This window comes from Bombus terrestris, chromosome 15 (genome assembly GCF_910591885.1).
Source record: "Bombus terrestris chromosome 15, iyBomTerr1.2, whole genome shotgun sequence".
Taxonomy (NCBI): Eukaryota; Metazoa; Arthropoda; class Insecta; order Hymenoptera; family Apidae; genus Bombus; species Bombus terrestris.
In genome coordinates, this window is record NC_063283.1 from 8,314,571 (window position 1) to 8,328,894 (window position 14,324).

Genomic DNA, 14,324 nt, shown 5'->3' on the forward strand with positions numbered 1-14,324 from the left:
TACCCCTTAAATTTCCTGACATCTGTAGCCGAATATCCTGTATATATGATTTCGAAACGCAACTATGTACATAGTACTGCTCAGTAGATTTACATACTCGGTTTGAAGATACGAAATTAATTAATGTTTGGAAATAATAATCAATTATTTCTTTTTTATATGAAATAGAATAATTCTTTTCGTGAAAACTTTTGGTTTTATCTTGTTAATGTTTATAATTTTTTTGTTATTCCGATATTCATACTGTGTTTTTTGTATCTCCTTCACCAGATTTTAAAAAATAAAAATGTTTATTCATATCAATTTGGGAAAAATTTATTAGAAATGACAAAGACTGGGAAGAAATAAATTATGCTTGCTTATGTGTTTAATGATTTTTTGGTTAAACTGTCTTCTAAGATTACCTGCCTTACAGTAATTTATAGAGTATGGCACTTTCTGGTGCTTATACTCCCTACGCGATCAGAATTATTTTACTTTAATTAACAGAGAAAGCACATTAGACTGCACGTCACATACATGAAATTTTATTAATCCTTCTCTTGGAACAAAATTTCAATGAATACAATTATTCACTAAGGAAAAGTGTGTAAAAAAGAGGAAATCATACTTTGTTATTCACATGTCTTTATTAACAAATGCGAGGGGATAATAAATAATCGTGTCGCGCGAGTAATAAATAAAATACAACAACGTCCTGGCGATTGTTAAAAAATGAAAAACTCTTGAGCCAGCCTCGAAATTCTACCTCTTCGACTCGTCGTCAATCGAGCCAGGTGCTCGTCTCTTTATCCTATCAATTTCTTACCGAATCAGTTACATTTTACCGCGTACACGTGTTGTTGAATGAACGGTCCTAATGTTCCATTCTCTCGTCTCTAAACTATCAATTTCTAATTTATCAACTTTGATCTCAAAGCAGTCATAAATAATTTGATTGTTCGCACGACGAGATAATAGAACTTTTCTTCCGCTCTGTGTGGCAGAATGATCGACAATCTTCGATCGATCGGTCGTGTACCCCAAATTTGCATCGATCGACGATCATCCATTGTGGTTCTGGTGGTTATTTGGCGTGCGTCTCTTTGGTCTCTCGATCGTACGATCGATCCGTCGTTAAGAATATGAGTTAATCAGAGAATGAATCGTGGCGCCGGTGGCAATCGACGCATTTTTGTAACCGTGATCTAATAGTTTCCTGACGAGCTACCGGAATTGACTGACGACGAGGAGGCCGAGGAGGACGAGGAAGAAGAATACGAATTCGATCCGCTGCCTGGCGAGTAATAGGAGTATGCGAGATTCTGGGCTTCCACACCGTTGGTCGGCGTCCAGACGCGGGAATACGGTCCATTTCCGTCCCATGTGTTCGCTGGATCGTAGCTCGACGTGGTCGAGGGCATAGGTGGAGCTCCGTACGCCGATGAAGCAGCTGATTCCATCGACATTCCTGCAACAGTAAATTTCGCTGTTCTCATCTTTTTCGTCGAAAATTGTTGTTCGCATTGTAATGATATTGAATACAATTTCGGTTTTCTCGATACTTAATGGAATCTATCTGATTATAGTCGCAATACATACCCATTGGCATCATCATTCCACCCTTCTTAAAGAATTGCACAGCGATGAATCCAACGACTAGGAGGATCGCGAGTTTCGAGAGCACTAAAGCTTTCAATGCTTTCAAACCAATGATAGCAACGAAGATAGGCATCAAAGCCTTCAATTTCAGTTTCAACAACAACAGGAATGGCAACAGCAGCTTCTTCTTTAACATTCCCCTAGCTTGACTGGTAGCAACTTCGTTTCCTTTGAATTCGATATCCAAATCAGCCAAACTTCTGCTGGGTCTGTACTTGAGGCTAGCATCCACGAAGGGTAAATCAATTCCATAGTCAAAACTCTTCAGGTACTTGAAAGTCCTCGCAACGATAGCTTCGTCTACTGTATCCAAAGACCTGGCTTCCGTGCTAGTCCCGAGTTTTCCATCTAAATATCCAAGCACCTCTTGCTTCAGGCAAGACATCCAAGAGTCCGCGGCGATGCACTCGTTGAGAGACTTGGAGAGGAAATCTTGACTGGCTAGGCAGCTTCCTGCCATCAACACAACTGCTACTGTCGCTACGAAAATCCTCATGTTGATCCTTTGATTATCCCTGGAATTAGTTATCCCAAAGTGATCTTCGCTGCACGATTTCTACACTTTGTTTCTCGAACAAAACGCGAAACGATCGATCGTCCACCCGTATGTGTGCGAGCGAGCGATCGCCGATCGAACTGCGACTGGCAGAGGAGTGGCCCGCCCCTTTTATTTAATTTGCCCCCTGCGAATCTATGTTATTCGGTCGCGCATGCCGGGAATCGACGATCGAAGGAAAATTATTCAAATTTCACTGGCACATAGAGCGGCTTCTCCTCTACACCCCTCTCTCTCCTCCTTAAGTACGTGCGTGCACGCGTCCCGACGCGTTTACGACCGCGTATACGTATGTAGCGTCGCGTATCGCGTACACGATGGCATGCGCGACGCCTCGCCACACGGGAAACGGAACTTGTCCCGCGTTCACCGTCGATTCGTGCTCTCCTCAACTTGGATGTCGTTTCTAACGCCCCACTCGCAGGCACGCGATCTCTATGCCTTCTATGATCTGTAAAGAACACACGCTTTGGACAACGGATAACCGTTCTCGTTGTACGTCGACAGATGGCCGGTGAACGGGAACGTTTTAGTTTCCACCGACGATTTTTGATCGTTTGACACGATCATATATGGATCGATGGAATGTTTGCTGGGTTTTAATAGATTGTGCTATTTCAATAAGTCGTTGGTATGCAGGTTTCTTGGCTGGTGTTACTGTTATAGGGCATTTCATAAGGTGAACTGGTTATATTATTATTTATGTGTACAATTACTTTCATTAATATTCGAACTCTTTAAAACGGTATAACTTTTTTAATATTGGACCAAACGACGAGTTTTTTTAAGAACTTAAAAGAATCAGTTTATTAAATGTCGTGTAGGAAAGATTTTGAAAAAACTGCAATTGGTCAGAACTGGAAAAAAATTACTGAAAATTCAAGCAATACGTTTCGTAGATTTTTGTCAGTTGCATACATATTAAAAATTGATTGACAAAAACAAGCGATAGGCACCGAAAGGGACTAACAATTTTAAGATTTTTTATTACAATTGTAGGTTGAAAGTTATGAAAAAGTGCGATTTTCCCTAGCCTTAACCGTTTGTAGCTCGTAGCAACGTTTACAGGTTTCGATGATATATTGTACATGTATATAACTTACATGAATTTACAAACGTATTTAAATTTTCATAAAAAAAATGAAGGAAGTGACTTTCGCTACATTTTTCAAAATTCTGACAAACTTTAACTTCCTTAGAATTTTTTTCCACATCTAGTAAATTAATTCTTCTAACTGATCTTTCAAAGAAAAAAAAACTCGTCGTGTAATCCAATTTTAAGAAAGATATTCTGTTTTAAAGAATGTCCGAATATTAATGAAAGTGACTATATTTTTTAGGGAAGTTTTGTATATGTGAAAAGATTATTTCACAAAGTTTAGTTTTTTTAAATAAACTTTATTTTATATTTCACACAATTTCAGAATTAAAACTCGTAGATTCTTCTCGCTATACGTATAAGATTCATTTGCAGAAAAATCTACGTAATTTTAAAAATGTACCAATTAAGCTAAGTTTTATATATCAGTTAAAAAATTCTATGTCAAGTTTTGGTCGATATTTCAAACGACGTAAAGATGGAACCTTATAATTTCAACTGTGCGTACGAGATTTACTTGCAAGAGATATGTTAAACTATTGAGTCCGATTTAAAGCTTCAATTATAAAATATCAACTGTCACTCCTAAGATGATTAAAAAATTGACGCTTTAGTGGCCTGCAAGAAATGTGTATAACTTTAAAATGCTGTAAATCGTTGAGTGAAATGTTGCAGTTCAGTGTGATAATTGCGTATCATTTACTACCATAACGACATAATCGGAAAACGTAGTTTCGAATAAACGATGTTTAAGGTTTAAAGAAAAAGGAAAGCACAAGGTGCTGGAAGGTCACTGCAAAGACGAAACTGGATTTCCATTTTATAGGAACACATGTGCGGAACAAAGCGATGATTTCCAAGCCGAGCGAAGTAGCTGCGTCTGATTATTATCGGGCATAATCTCCTTGCAAAACCGGACTGCGTCTGACTCTACTTAACAATAATTTTATATCGTGTTTTTATAATTAATCGTCGACAAGGATGGATCGTATCAATTAGAGAGGAGAAGTTCCATCGCCATTCATGCCGTTAAGCTATGAAATAAGCTACACCGTTAATGGGCCATTTACGTTCATGATGCGATAAACGTTGCTTGAAATAGTTTCACGCATTACCGTGAACGAAGATCTGATTTCTTGCGTGTTAGATGAGACACGGGGCAATTTAATAATATCATTTAATGAATCGTTTTGAATCTTCGTCGATGTCTTTTTGTTCTCAAGATTGGGTTCCAGGGCTATTAGGATAATGATAGTAATAACAGGTACATTCTTACTGTAACACGGTTATATTAGATCCTACAAAGACATCATTGTAATGTGATCGAAACCTAAGGCTACATATTATTACAACGATAATCTAGATTATCACCTTCTGTGAATTATTTCGTAGGTAGTAATATTTATTATGAAGAACTTTCTATTACTTTTACTTCAGACTCAGATTGCTAATTTTAATCTGAAATACTCCTCTCAATCCTTTTAAATAATTTTCTCTAACAGATTTCATCCTGTTATTATCCACTACTTATACACATTAAGTACATGCTTCATAAGGATTATGAAGTTATTATTGCAGTATAGGAGTCTATATAAAGAGAAAGTGAAACAAGCCGAGTAAATTGCAATAATAATTTATTAAATAAAGAGTATAGAGGAGAGGTGGAAGACAGGTATTTTACAAAAGTCGCGACAGTAAACAAGATGTACGGATGAGTGTTTTACGATTGCGCGTGTCCAGAATACGCGAGGTTTTGTGCAAACGACGCCAATGGTTGTTCGTCGTCTTGGAATGATCTATATTGAGCTTGGTACTCCCACGGTCCGTGAGCGGTCAATGGAGCTGCATGACCGTCAGCGGCAATTTTCTTGCACAGCTGGAAGATCGCCATACCGACGGAGACGATGAAGCTGAAGAATGAAAGTTGAAGAGCGTTCCAGGCTTTAAGACCAAGGACACCGATGGCTAGGGGTATGAGAGTCATGGCCTTGAGCAAGACGAACACCAGGATGGGGATGACGACCTTCTTCAACTTGGACTTGCGAGCCTCTTCGACGGCACGACCCTGGCCAAACTTGACGTTGAAGGTGAGCTGATCGTCGTCAATGTCCCTGGCGCTCACCTTCACGGACGAGTCCATAGGCAGCTTAAAGGTCACGTCGTGAGAGGTCAGGTAGGTCTGCACATTGTCCAGGAAAGAGCCCTCGCTGCGAGCGGATACTTCTTCGACGGGGTACGAGTTGCGAGTCACCTCCACGGTTTCAGAGACCTGCGACCGACAAAGAGGAAAGTGAATCTACTTTCGTGAGCATTGGGTTCAAACCGGGTTAAACGGAATCATGCAACGCCATTTCACTTTCTGAAACTACCAAACCGTAAAAGTGATTGGGTCACAACCACTGTGGTAACTGGTTGTGGATAAGGTGATAAAAGTAAAGAGAGAATGGAAAGACGGTTGCTTGCATAACCGGGTTGGAACGAGTTAGCAGACACTTGCCTTGAAGCTGTCTTTGCGGAAGATCTGGTCCAGGAGATTTAAGACCTTGAATTTCATGCAGGAAACCTCGTCGTTCTTTTGAGAGCACTCGATTTTCGTCTGATCAACCATCTGGTCTATACCACTACCCTTCCAGAGGTCGTTCTTCGCGGGTTGAGCGGCCGCCAGGGCCAACATGGCGCACAACACAAACAGCTTCATGATTTTCCTAATGTGGAGACGAGAACTCGTGATACCCTGAAGAAGGTCTTGAGGACGATTGCACGACGACTGATGCCAATGGGTTGGGCATCAGGCTATTTATACGGAGCCCCCGTCGTCGAATCGTCGGACGTTCGTCGCGTAGCGGAGTATCCGACATACACGACGCCCCCACTTTCATCCGGCCACGAATTTTCTTTTCGTTCAGTATGGTGTTCGATTATCGAGGCCTCGACGTGATCGTGACGGGAATATGGGATTGTGCAAGATCAGCAAAGCCGAAAGAAAGCTTCGCCGCGACCGATATCTGTCAGGAGGGTCGCGTGCTACGTTAAAGACACGCGATTATGCCTCACGATAACGACAAGTGTTACGTTGATTCCCAGTAAGAAGAATTTTGTTAACTATTAGCTGTACGTGTTCTGTGCACTATTTTGTAATCTACTCTCAATTGTGAGATCAAGTTTAATATTGATTTGGTATAAATTACATTTGGTATTTATACCTTAGGGTTGAAATGGAAAATAAGACATGAGAAAGGTAACTTTACCATATTACGATTTCGGTTAATAAATATTGTATCTATGATTAGTTTTTAAAACTTCTGCTATTAATGTAGAAATTGTACAGCTGATATTACTCTATGTCAGAATTGAGGGTTCGCTTGACATTCATACCAAATTGATCAAAATATCTATCATTTCATTAACCTCGATCATGTATTCATAAAAAAATCCACTCACGCATTAAGCTGGGCGAAACTTTCAAATATTTGGCCTGCTATCATACAGCATCGTTTTAGCTAGCAAAGCGGAAGTGGCGTGCGCAAGCCAGTAAGAACAGAAGACCCTTCATCCTTGGCACCAATGCCACCGTAACATTGGCATTGCATCGATCGTTCATTCATACCACGAACACGGTACTTTCCACACGTCTGTTTCATCAACACTTGAGTGCTCCCCACCCCGTTTCGAATGACGACAAGATATCTACCCTTTGAATCAATCTTTAAAAATTAGGCATACCTGAACGATAAAATTTTTATTTTATTACATATTAATCTTTATTTCATATAGAATAACTTTATAAAGTTTCCAATTTCATTAGAATTTATAAAATCCACGAAATATCTTAAATATAATAAAAAATGGGATCTACGAATAATATTATTTATAGACGCAAATCTTCTTCGCTTCGTTTATTTTCTAAAACTAGCTTTTGAGAAGTATATTTATTTGATTTATTTGGATTATGATATTTAATGAAGTTTAATGAACATTGATGCGTACATTTTACTCTTTAATGTCTCCATTAAATCACGTGTACTATCAGATTTGATAAAGGAGTTGCTCTAATCACATTAGAGATGCGCGTTGCGTGCGAGTTTCTCGTGCGAGAATGTGCGCGTGGGGTTGTGACAAGACACTTTTGTCCGCCTTGCCGACTTCCTTCTGCTCGTAACAATGAACCGGTAATTGGAATTTTGGGTCGAGTTTGCATAAGCATTCAGGACGTTGTAGTGCCATCGATGTCACCTTTCCGACTCTTCGACCACTCTAATTTTTCCTTAGTGAATTTCCACGCTCACGACCTGTATTTTCCCCGTTTACGTTCCCTTTTGGCTTCTTGTCCACGCAGAGCCCTGGTCGATATGGAATCATGGAACACGGGTTTATTTTAATGAAATGCACTCTGAAATTCGCGCAACTATTTAGAACGGAAATGAAGAACTAATTCTACTTAACTTCATAAATCGATTTTGGCAAGAACAATATCTACTTTTACTATGTCGTGAACAATCTCAGACTTTGCTGTTCGAATCGATTGATTTAATTACTCCCACGATACTCGATTTCCAGCGGATCTACCTGAACGATCACTGAATGCCAAAGTAACTTTTTCCACTTTCTCGGTCATTAAACACCCACTTTGATCGATTCTCATCGCGTAGGCAAATAATAAAAAGGAAAGTGATCAAATTCGCCCATTTCTCTTTTTCTTTTATGATTAGGGTGAGAATGATAGATGGAGACAAGATATGATGAGACCATGTAAGAAATTTTATTTATAAATAAGTCAGAGTCGCGCGTGAATAAATAATAAATAGAACGATTCTAGGGGGAGAAAATTGAGGTTCTTCGTCAGCCTATTTTCGGTACGCTCTGTAGGGACCATGAGCTGCCGTTTCCCAGTGTGGTGGGTGTTCTACTGGTGGGTGTCCATAGTGCACGACCTCGTAGGCGACCTTGGGTTTTGTCAGCTTGAAGATCATCATCGCTCCACTGAGCACCATCGAAAGGAGACCCAGGGTAAGAGCTTTCCAGGTTTTCAGAGCAATCAAGGCAAGAGCGAGCGGCACCAGAGCGGTAGCTTTGAACTTCAGACCCAGCAGGAATGGTATCATAACCTTCTTAACGAATCCACGGCCTATAAATATGATCCAGATAAGTGTATTAGATCAGTTGTATTTTATTTCTTCCTCTTTATAAAATAAATTTTGTTACCTTGACCGTTCGAGGAGTCAGACAAAGGAACAGTCAAGCTTCTGGGCATGGTATCCACTAAGGCTCTCGGTACAATATTGGAGCCAACGATAGCTTCAGGCAGCTTAGCCTCCAGCTGGTGACTCGACAGGTACGCGTCTAATTTCTCCAACATCAAAGACCTAAGAAGTTCTTTCCTTGCAGGATCTACTGAGTCGTACTGCGGGGGATAGTATTCTTCATTGCTTTCTTCGGCCATGTTTCGAGATTTAACTATTGCTAAGTCGTCCGTAATGGCTAGTCTGTCTTCTTTCACAGCTTGGCTAAGGTAGGCCAGAACTTTGGGTTTCACGCATGATAACATGGACTCGTTGTCGATGCATCTGCAAGATGAAATTGATTATTGATCGCTAAATCCAGAGCATAATTTTATTATCTTTGTTACTTTTAAGATATATTGCAATAACTTTATTTTTTTAATGAATATATTTTTTGTTTTCATCTTTGTGCTCACCTGTAATAAATGTTTTGAAGTGCGTCAGCTGTTGTTTCAGTCCTCTGCGCAGCGGTGAGGGCAGCCAGAAGGGCGACAGACGAGACGATCGTTGTGAACTTCATGACGGTACCCACCGATTTGCGAGTCTAAGCACCGAATGCCGGCTCGAACGAAGACAACGCGGTTTTATAGTCGATGGAAGCCACGCACGGCCGATGAATTTTGATCAGGGACGTGTGCCCGGCTGAAAAGAAAGAAGAAAGCCTCATTATCTAGGGTGCCGATGTTTTCACGGCTCCGTATCCTTCCCCTATGGGACGATTTTGGTTTCGACATTCACTATTTCCGGCACATTTTAGCTCCACATGTGACCCGAAATTATATAGAGGAAATTTCTCGTTTCTAGCTGTTGTGGCGTTCGCGAAAAGCACAATTATGGACGATTCGGAAAGACAGCGTTTGGAAAAGAAGGCACAGCGTGATAGCTACTTCGGGCAAAGGAAAACTAACGACGACGAAGTGAAATTGTACGAGGGTCGATCGTGAGAGGAGAATAGATGAAAGTAAAAACTGTTTATGTGTGAGGAGTAATGAAGACTGGTGGAAACTGGTAGAAAGTAATTTTATACGAGGATTTGGCTCGCGCTTACGTAAGATTCGTGTGAATGGGTGGCGCACTGTTTGTTTTCTTAAATAAGGTACGAATCACAAGCGTGAATTGATCTTACCGTAGTAGAACTTCAGCTTCGCGCAGTGAAAGATAGATGATTGTCGATATATTAATTAAATGAATTTGTCATTTCATTCTTCTAATAATTACGATAGAAATGTGTTGAATGCTTAGGAAATAATAAATTTATAACATCGAGATTTCGATGAGCATTGCATTATATTATACTAGTTTTGGTAATATAAAGTATGATACAATAGTAGTTGTTCTTTTTACATCATTTATTACGAACGAAACAATAATATACGATACAACTTCGAGGTAGTGTAATCGAAGTATTAGTTTATCTTTGTACAATACATAACTTACAGACTATACATAACCTAGTTGTTAACGCGTACAATAAATAATAGTTGGGTATGGCACCCGAGAAGGTAATAATAAATAATCATATCTAAAAATAAATAAATCATTGGATGTAGTATTAAGATTCCCGTATTCGATCAATTCGCATAATTCGTATAATGTATCGACTTACATTTGAATTAAGTTATTTATAAATTACACATACATAAATTACCACTTTCTTGTGACTACACAACTATATCGTACTGGGTAAAATGTCACAGAGAAAATATTTTTAATTGCATAAAATATGTAAGAAAATATACTATTGAACAGTAGTACTTGGAAAAACGTGAAACTATCATATTCACGCAATCCAGTGCATGATCGAAGATTGTTATCTAAGAGTTACATTTCTGTTACTTTCCTGACAAAGTGTCAAAAGAACGAAGTTTGACATTTCATCAGAAAATTTCATTCTGCTTCAGATAGTACCGAAGACTGAACGAGTGCTTAAGAAACTCCTCGTAACAAAAACTCCAAAAAGATCTTGTATTTACATTTCTAATAGAAAGTATTTAATGAAATCGAATAGAAAGCTCGCTTCTTCTCGATTTAGTATTCATCCCATCACAAATTCCACGTAACGCTGCCATGAGTGCGAGCACTAAGCTTCACAAGGAACAATCGAAGTACTTTTACATATTACAAAAAGTGTCCTTATTATTATAAAATACTTTAATAAATTGGACGTAAAATTATCTGACATCCTCTATCCAAATAATCAATTCATGGCCTTGACACTAACTAATAGCCTACAGCCGTGTCCGTGGCCGCCTTGATAACGCCTAGCGGAACAGACCCACCAGTCGTACTCATGTCATGATGCCAGAAGTCGGTGACTTCAACATATGTTCTTGTCCCCACGACAATTCTTCATTACTTAGTAACAAAAATTCACACCGAGTTTATTCGGTATTTATGTGACATGGATATGTTCTCAAGCAATCTCCACCATCTTGACCCAATCTAGCCGCGTTGAAATATCTGTGGAACTTCTTGCTGGACGAGCTTTCGGTCCCCGTACGTTTCAACTCCTGTGGATCTCTGAAATAGAAAAGAAAAATTAAAATCAAGTTGTTAATGTACTCCTGACACCTTTTCGTATCGAAATCAGTCGATAATCATGTTATAACATAAACCCTGACCCTGTTTTCCTTACCAACGCTTGCATCTAATCGACATGCGTGATACTTTCGCCATTTAGCGGCTCTAGGTTCGCTAACAAGATAATTTCTCTTTAATAAACGAACTACGGAAGAATTTGCCAAGAGATTGCATTACTTTCTGCTGGAACTAATGATTCTTTTGTGAGCCGCGTTTATTGTTGTCAGAGAACAGTCAACGGAAAGAACGTAAGAAGAAAAAGAGTCGAATCCGCATAGAACGTGATTCAACGTTCCGATTCGAGCGATTCGGAGCAGTGGCCACCTTTCTCTTTATGATTGACGCCCGAAGTGATCGAATTCGAACGTGATACACAGGTGAATGAATAATTAATAGCACGATGATCGATACGACAACAGTTGAATTTTTGCATAATTTATACATTAAAAGAAATTAGTTTTAGAAGAACTCCAACGATAGTGGAAGCTATTCTTCGTATTTGTCTACCGGTAGACGAAACTACATAAATTCGTTCTCTTTTCCACGCTTTCCAATACGTTCATAGATTAAATCAACTTCCTCAAGATAATAATAACGAACGATGAATTTAGTTGACCGTACGATTCATCTTTTGCTCTTACCTGGACAGTTCGTTCGAAACGAGGTTGCTGTGCGGCGAATACACAGCCGGATTCTTGTACATACTGCACACGAGCCTCTCTTTGCAACTTTCTTCGACGAATCTAAGTTGCTTAAATATATCTTCAAGCCTGTTAATTATCGGTCCATAATATTCATCGTCGTATCCTGATCGTTGTGTAACCACTGTTGCTTTCGAATCTACCTGACTGCTCTTCGCCGAAGCTTGTCTCGCATTTTGCTGTCCAAACGCAATGTACGAATTCTTTATATTTGTCGCAGTTGGCAACATCGTTGACGGCAGGTTTGCAGGATTTAAAGGGACGTTGACGACAGTTGGCGAAGCTGGTTGAACAACTGTTCTACGATTATTATCAACGTATGCTGAGTAGGCCAGATTATGAGCAGATGTCAGCGGACGTTTTTCTAAATACGGAGAAGCTATTGGCTGCGCGTTCGGCGCATACTGAGGAATACCATACGTTCCAGAGTAAGTGGGCGCTGGGAATGGCGCCGGCAGCACTCCTGGTGGAGGTCGAGCTGGCACCGTGCCAGCTCCTACAGGCTCGGTTTGAGCTTCGTAAGACTCTTCGTAAGGTTCGATGCCCCATTCCTTCAATTCTTCGATGTCTTTTCGATATTGAATATGAGGATGAGCATAATCGTAACCATCGAACTCATCGTCGTGATGGTGGTGGTGATGGTTGTAGTAAGTTGGAACTGGTACTGGAACTGGTACGTGGTGATGGTGATGCGCTACCTGAAATAGTAATGGAATATTAATGGTAATATTCGAGAGATCAGCCCTTATTGACATCAAAGTGATGAGTGATGTAATAGTCACCTGATGATGGTGGTGGTGGTACTTTGTACTGTGCGCAGAATAGTAGCTCGAGCATAACTTAAAAACGTGCGCAAATGCTGGGATAAAGAAAAGTAACAATTTCAGGAAGAGCTTCTTCGCTGTGCCCACGCCGAACAGGAACGGTATCACGAACATGAACTTCAATTTGATTAGTTTGATGATGAGCAACAGGGCTAACAAACTTGTCATCAGCTTGTTCTGTATAAATTTTCCTGAAATAGGAAGCGTCGATTAAATCCTTCAGAATGTTTAACTCGCTAGAAAGATATTGATATGTATTATCACAAATTAAATAATTATTCATCGTACTAATTTTCTTGAAGATTCTTCCTTCGCTTTCTAAGCCTTGTTGACCGAAGTCTACTCTAACCAGAGCGCCATTTTCATCAATCTCACGAGGACTTATTCGAATCGTGGCTCCTTCGAAGAAAAAATCGGGTAATTGAATCTGATAATCCCTGGTCGCAAGGAATTTCATCGCCCTCTTCCGTAACGCGTTAGTCACTTCCTCCAAAGGTGACTGCTCCTCGCCGAACTGTCGACCTCTTTCCTCCCCCTTCTCCTCTTCACTTTCGTCTTCGTCGCAATTATCCTTACTGGACCTTTCCACCAGATTCTCATCCATGGAATCATCTTCATCACTCTTCCTGCGACATGTTCCATAGTCCAAATTATTTTTCGTCATAGTCAAACCCTCAAACACCGTGATATTATCTCTCTCCACGAAAACATTGTCTAGGTACGTGTAAGCGTTTTTCTGTATGCAGGAAAACGTTACGGATCGATCACAGTCCCTGATCAATCCTTTCCACAATTCATTCTCAGTCTGGTTTAGCGACAAACCACCGAAGTTAAATATCTTTGCGTAATTCTTCAAATTCTTAATATCGAAGAACTGGCAGTTTGCATGCACCACGCACAAATATACGATCACGATCACGGATCTTAAATGCATCCTTGACGAAGACTAGATTTCACCGGATAAGTATTTTTTCAAATATTTAAATAGAAGTTCACCTGTATCTGATTGAACAATATTTAGCACAATCAAAGATATAGATAGTTGAAGCGTGTATAGACCAGGAATCAGAACGACAATTAATACACTTTTGATTTCGTCACACCGATATTACCCTACCACGTGCACCTTTTATCACTTCCGTTGCCCCCTCCAATGATCACGACCTCGATATCAATCTGAATGGATCACACCTCCTTCAAACGTTTTAGGGATCAACGATTCCTTCCTTTAATTTCAAGCAATCCAGTCGCATCGTAAATTGTTTATCGATTCGTTCGACATATCCGTGTCATCTAGCCGGCATGTCTCATCATCTTCGTCCAACTTGTTCGCCTTCTCCGTTCCTTCTCGCGAGACGCGTTCCGTTCGATCTCCCGCTCAAAACTAACCACAAGCTTCTCGGTTACAATTCACCTGAGCGTCAAGTGTGTCAAAGACCCTCCTACTCCGTCTACGGCCGCTCCGTGGAAGGTCATTATCGTCTCCTCTCCGACTGCAACCGGCCACGCGTCCAGCTACACGCGCGCGCGTGTTAAAAGGCGTTGACGAGGATTTCGGATTTTGTATGCACCGTCAATCCAAGCTCCTTGGCAATGTGCACGGTGAAAGCGGCTGGGAAACCTGTCAACTTCTCTTCGCAACGT

General features: G+C 40.2%; 4 protein-coding genes across 4 annotated transcripts; all 4 read right to left on the reverse strand.

The window, feature by feature from the left end:
- Positions 1-610: 610 nt before the first annotated feature.
- Positions 611-2,312, reverse strand: LOC100650744. The gene is made up of 2 exons (XM_003401331.4): positions 1,582-2,312; positions 611-1,450 (listed from the first exon to the last, which is right to left on the reverse strand). The coding sequence occupies exons 1-2, from the start codon at positions 2,135-2,137 to the stop codon at positions 1,188-1,190; spliced, it is 819 nt and encodes a 272-aa protein (XP_003401379.1). The 5' UTR covers positions 2,138-2,312; the 3' UTR covers positions 611-1,187.
- A 2,601-nt stretch (positions 2,313-4,913) lies between these two features.
- Positions 4,914-6,088, reverse strand: LOC100650620. The gene is made up of 2 exons (XM_003401330.4): positions 5,794-6,088; positions 4,914-5,565 (listed from the first exon to the last, which is right to left on the reverse strand). The coding sequence occupies exons 1-2, from the start codon at positions 5,992-5,994 to the stop codon at positions 5,017-5,019; spliced, it is 750 nt and encodes a 249-aa protein (XP_003401378.1). The 5' UTR covers positions 5,995-6,088; the 3' UTR covers positions 4,914-5,016.
- Positions 6,089-8,033: 1,945 nt separating this feature from the next.
- Positions 8,034-9,132, reverse strand: LOC100650378. The gene is made up of 3 exons (XM_003401328.3): positions 8,992-9,132; positions 8,499-8,860; positions 8,034-8,421 (listed from the first exon to the last, which is right to left on the reverse strand). The coding sequence occupies exons 1-3, from the start codon at positions 9,093-9,095 to the stop codon at positions 8,141-8,143; spliced, it is 747 nt and encodes a 248-aa protein (XP_003401376.1). The 5' UTR covers positions 9,096-9,132; the 3' UTR covers positions 8,034-8,140.
- Positions 9,133-9,843: 711 nt separating this feature from the next.
- LOC100650257 lies at positions 9,844-14,077 on the reverse strand. The gene is made up of 4 exons (XM_003401327.4): positions 12,969-14,077; positions 12,639-12,871; positions 11,797-12,554; positions 9,844-11,095 (listed from the first exon to the last, which is right to left on the reverse strand). Exons 1-4 carry the CDS (start codon positions 13,612-13,614, stop codon positions 10,957-10,959), a joined length of 1,776 nt encoding a protein of 591 aa, XP_003401375.1. The 5' UTR covers positions 13,615-14,077; the 3' UTR covers positions 9,844-10,956.
- Positions 14,078-14,324: the final 247 nt, after the last annotated feature.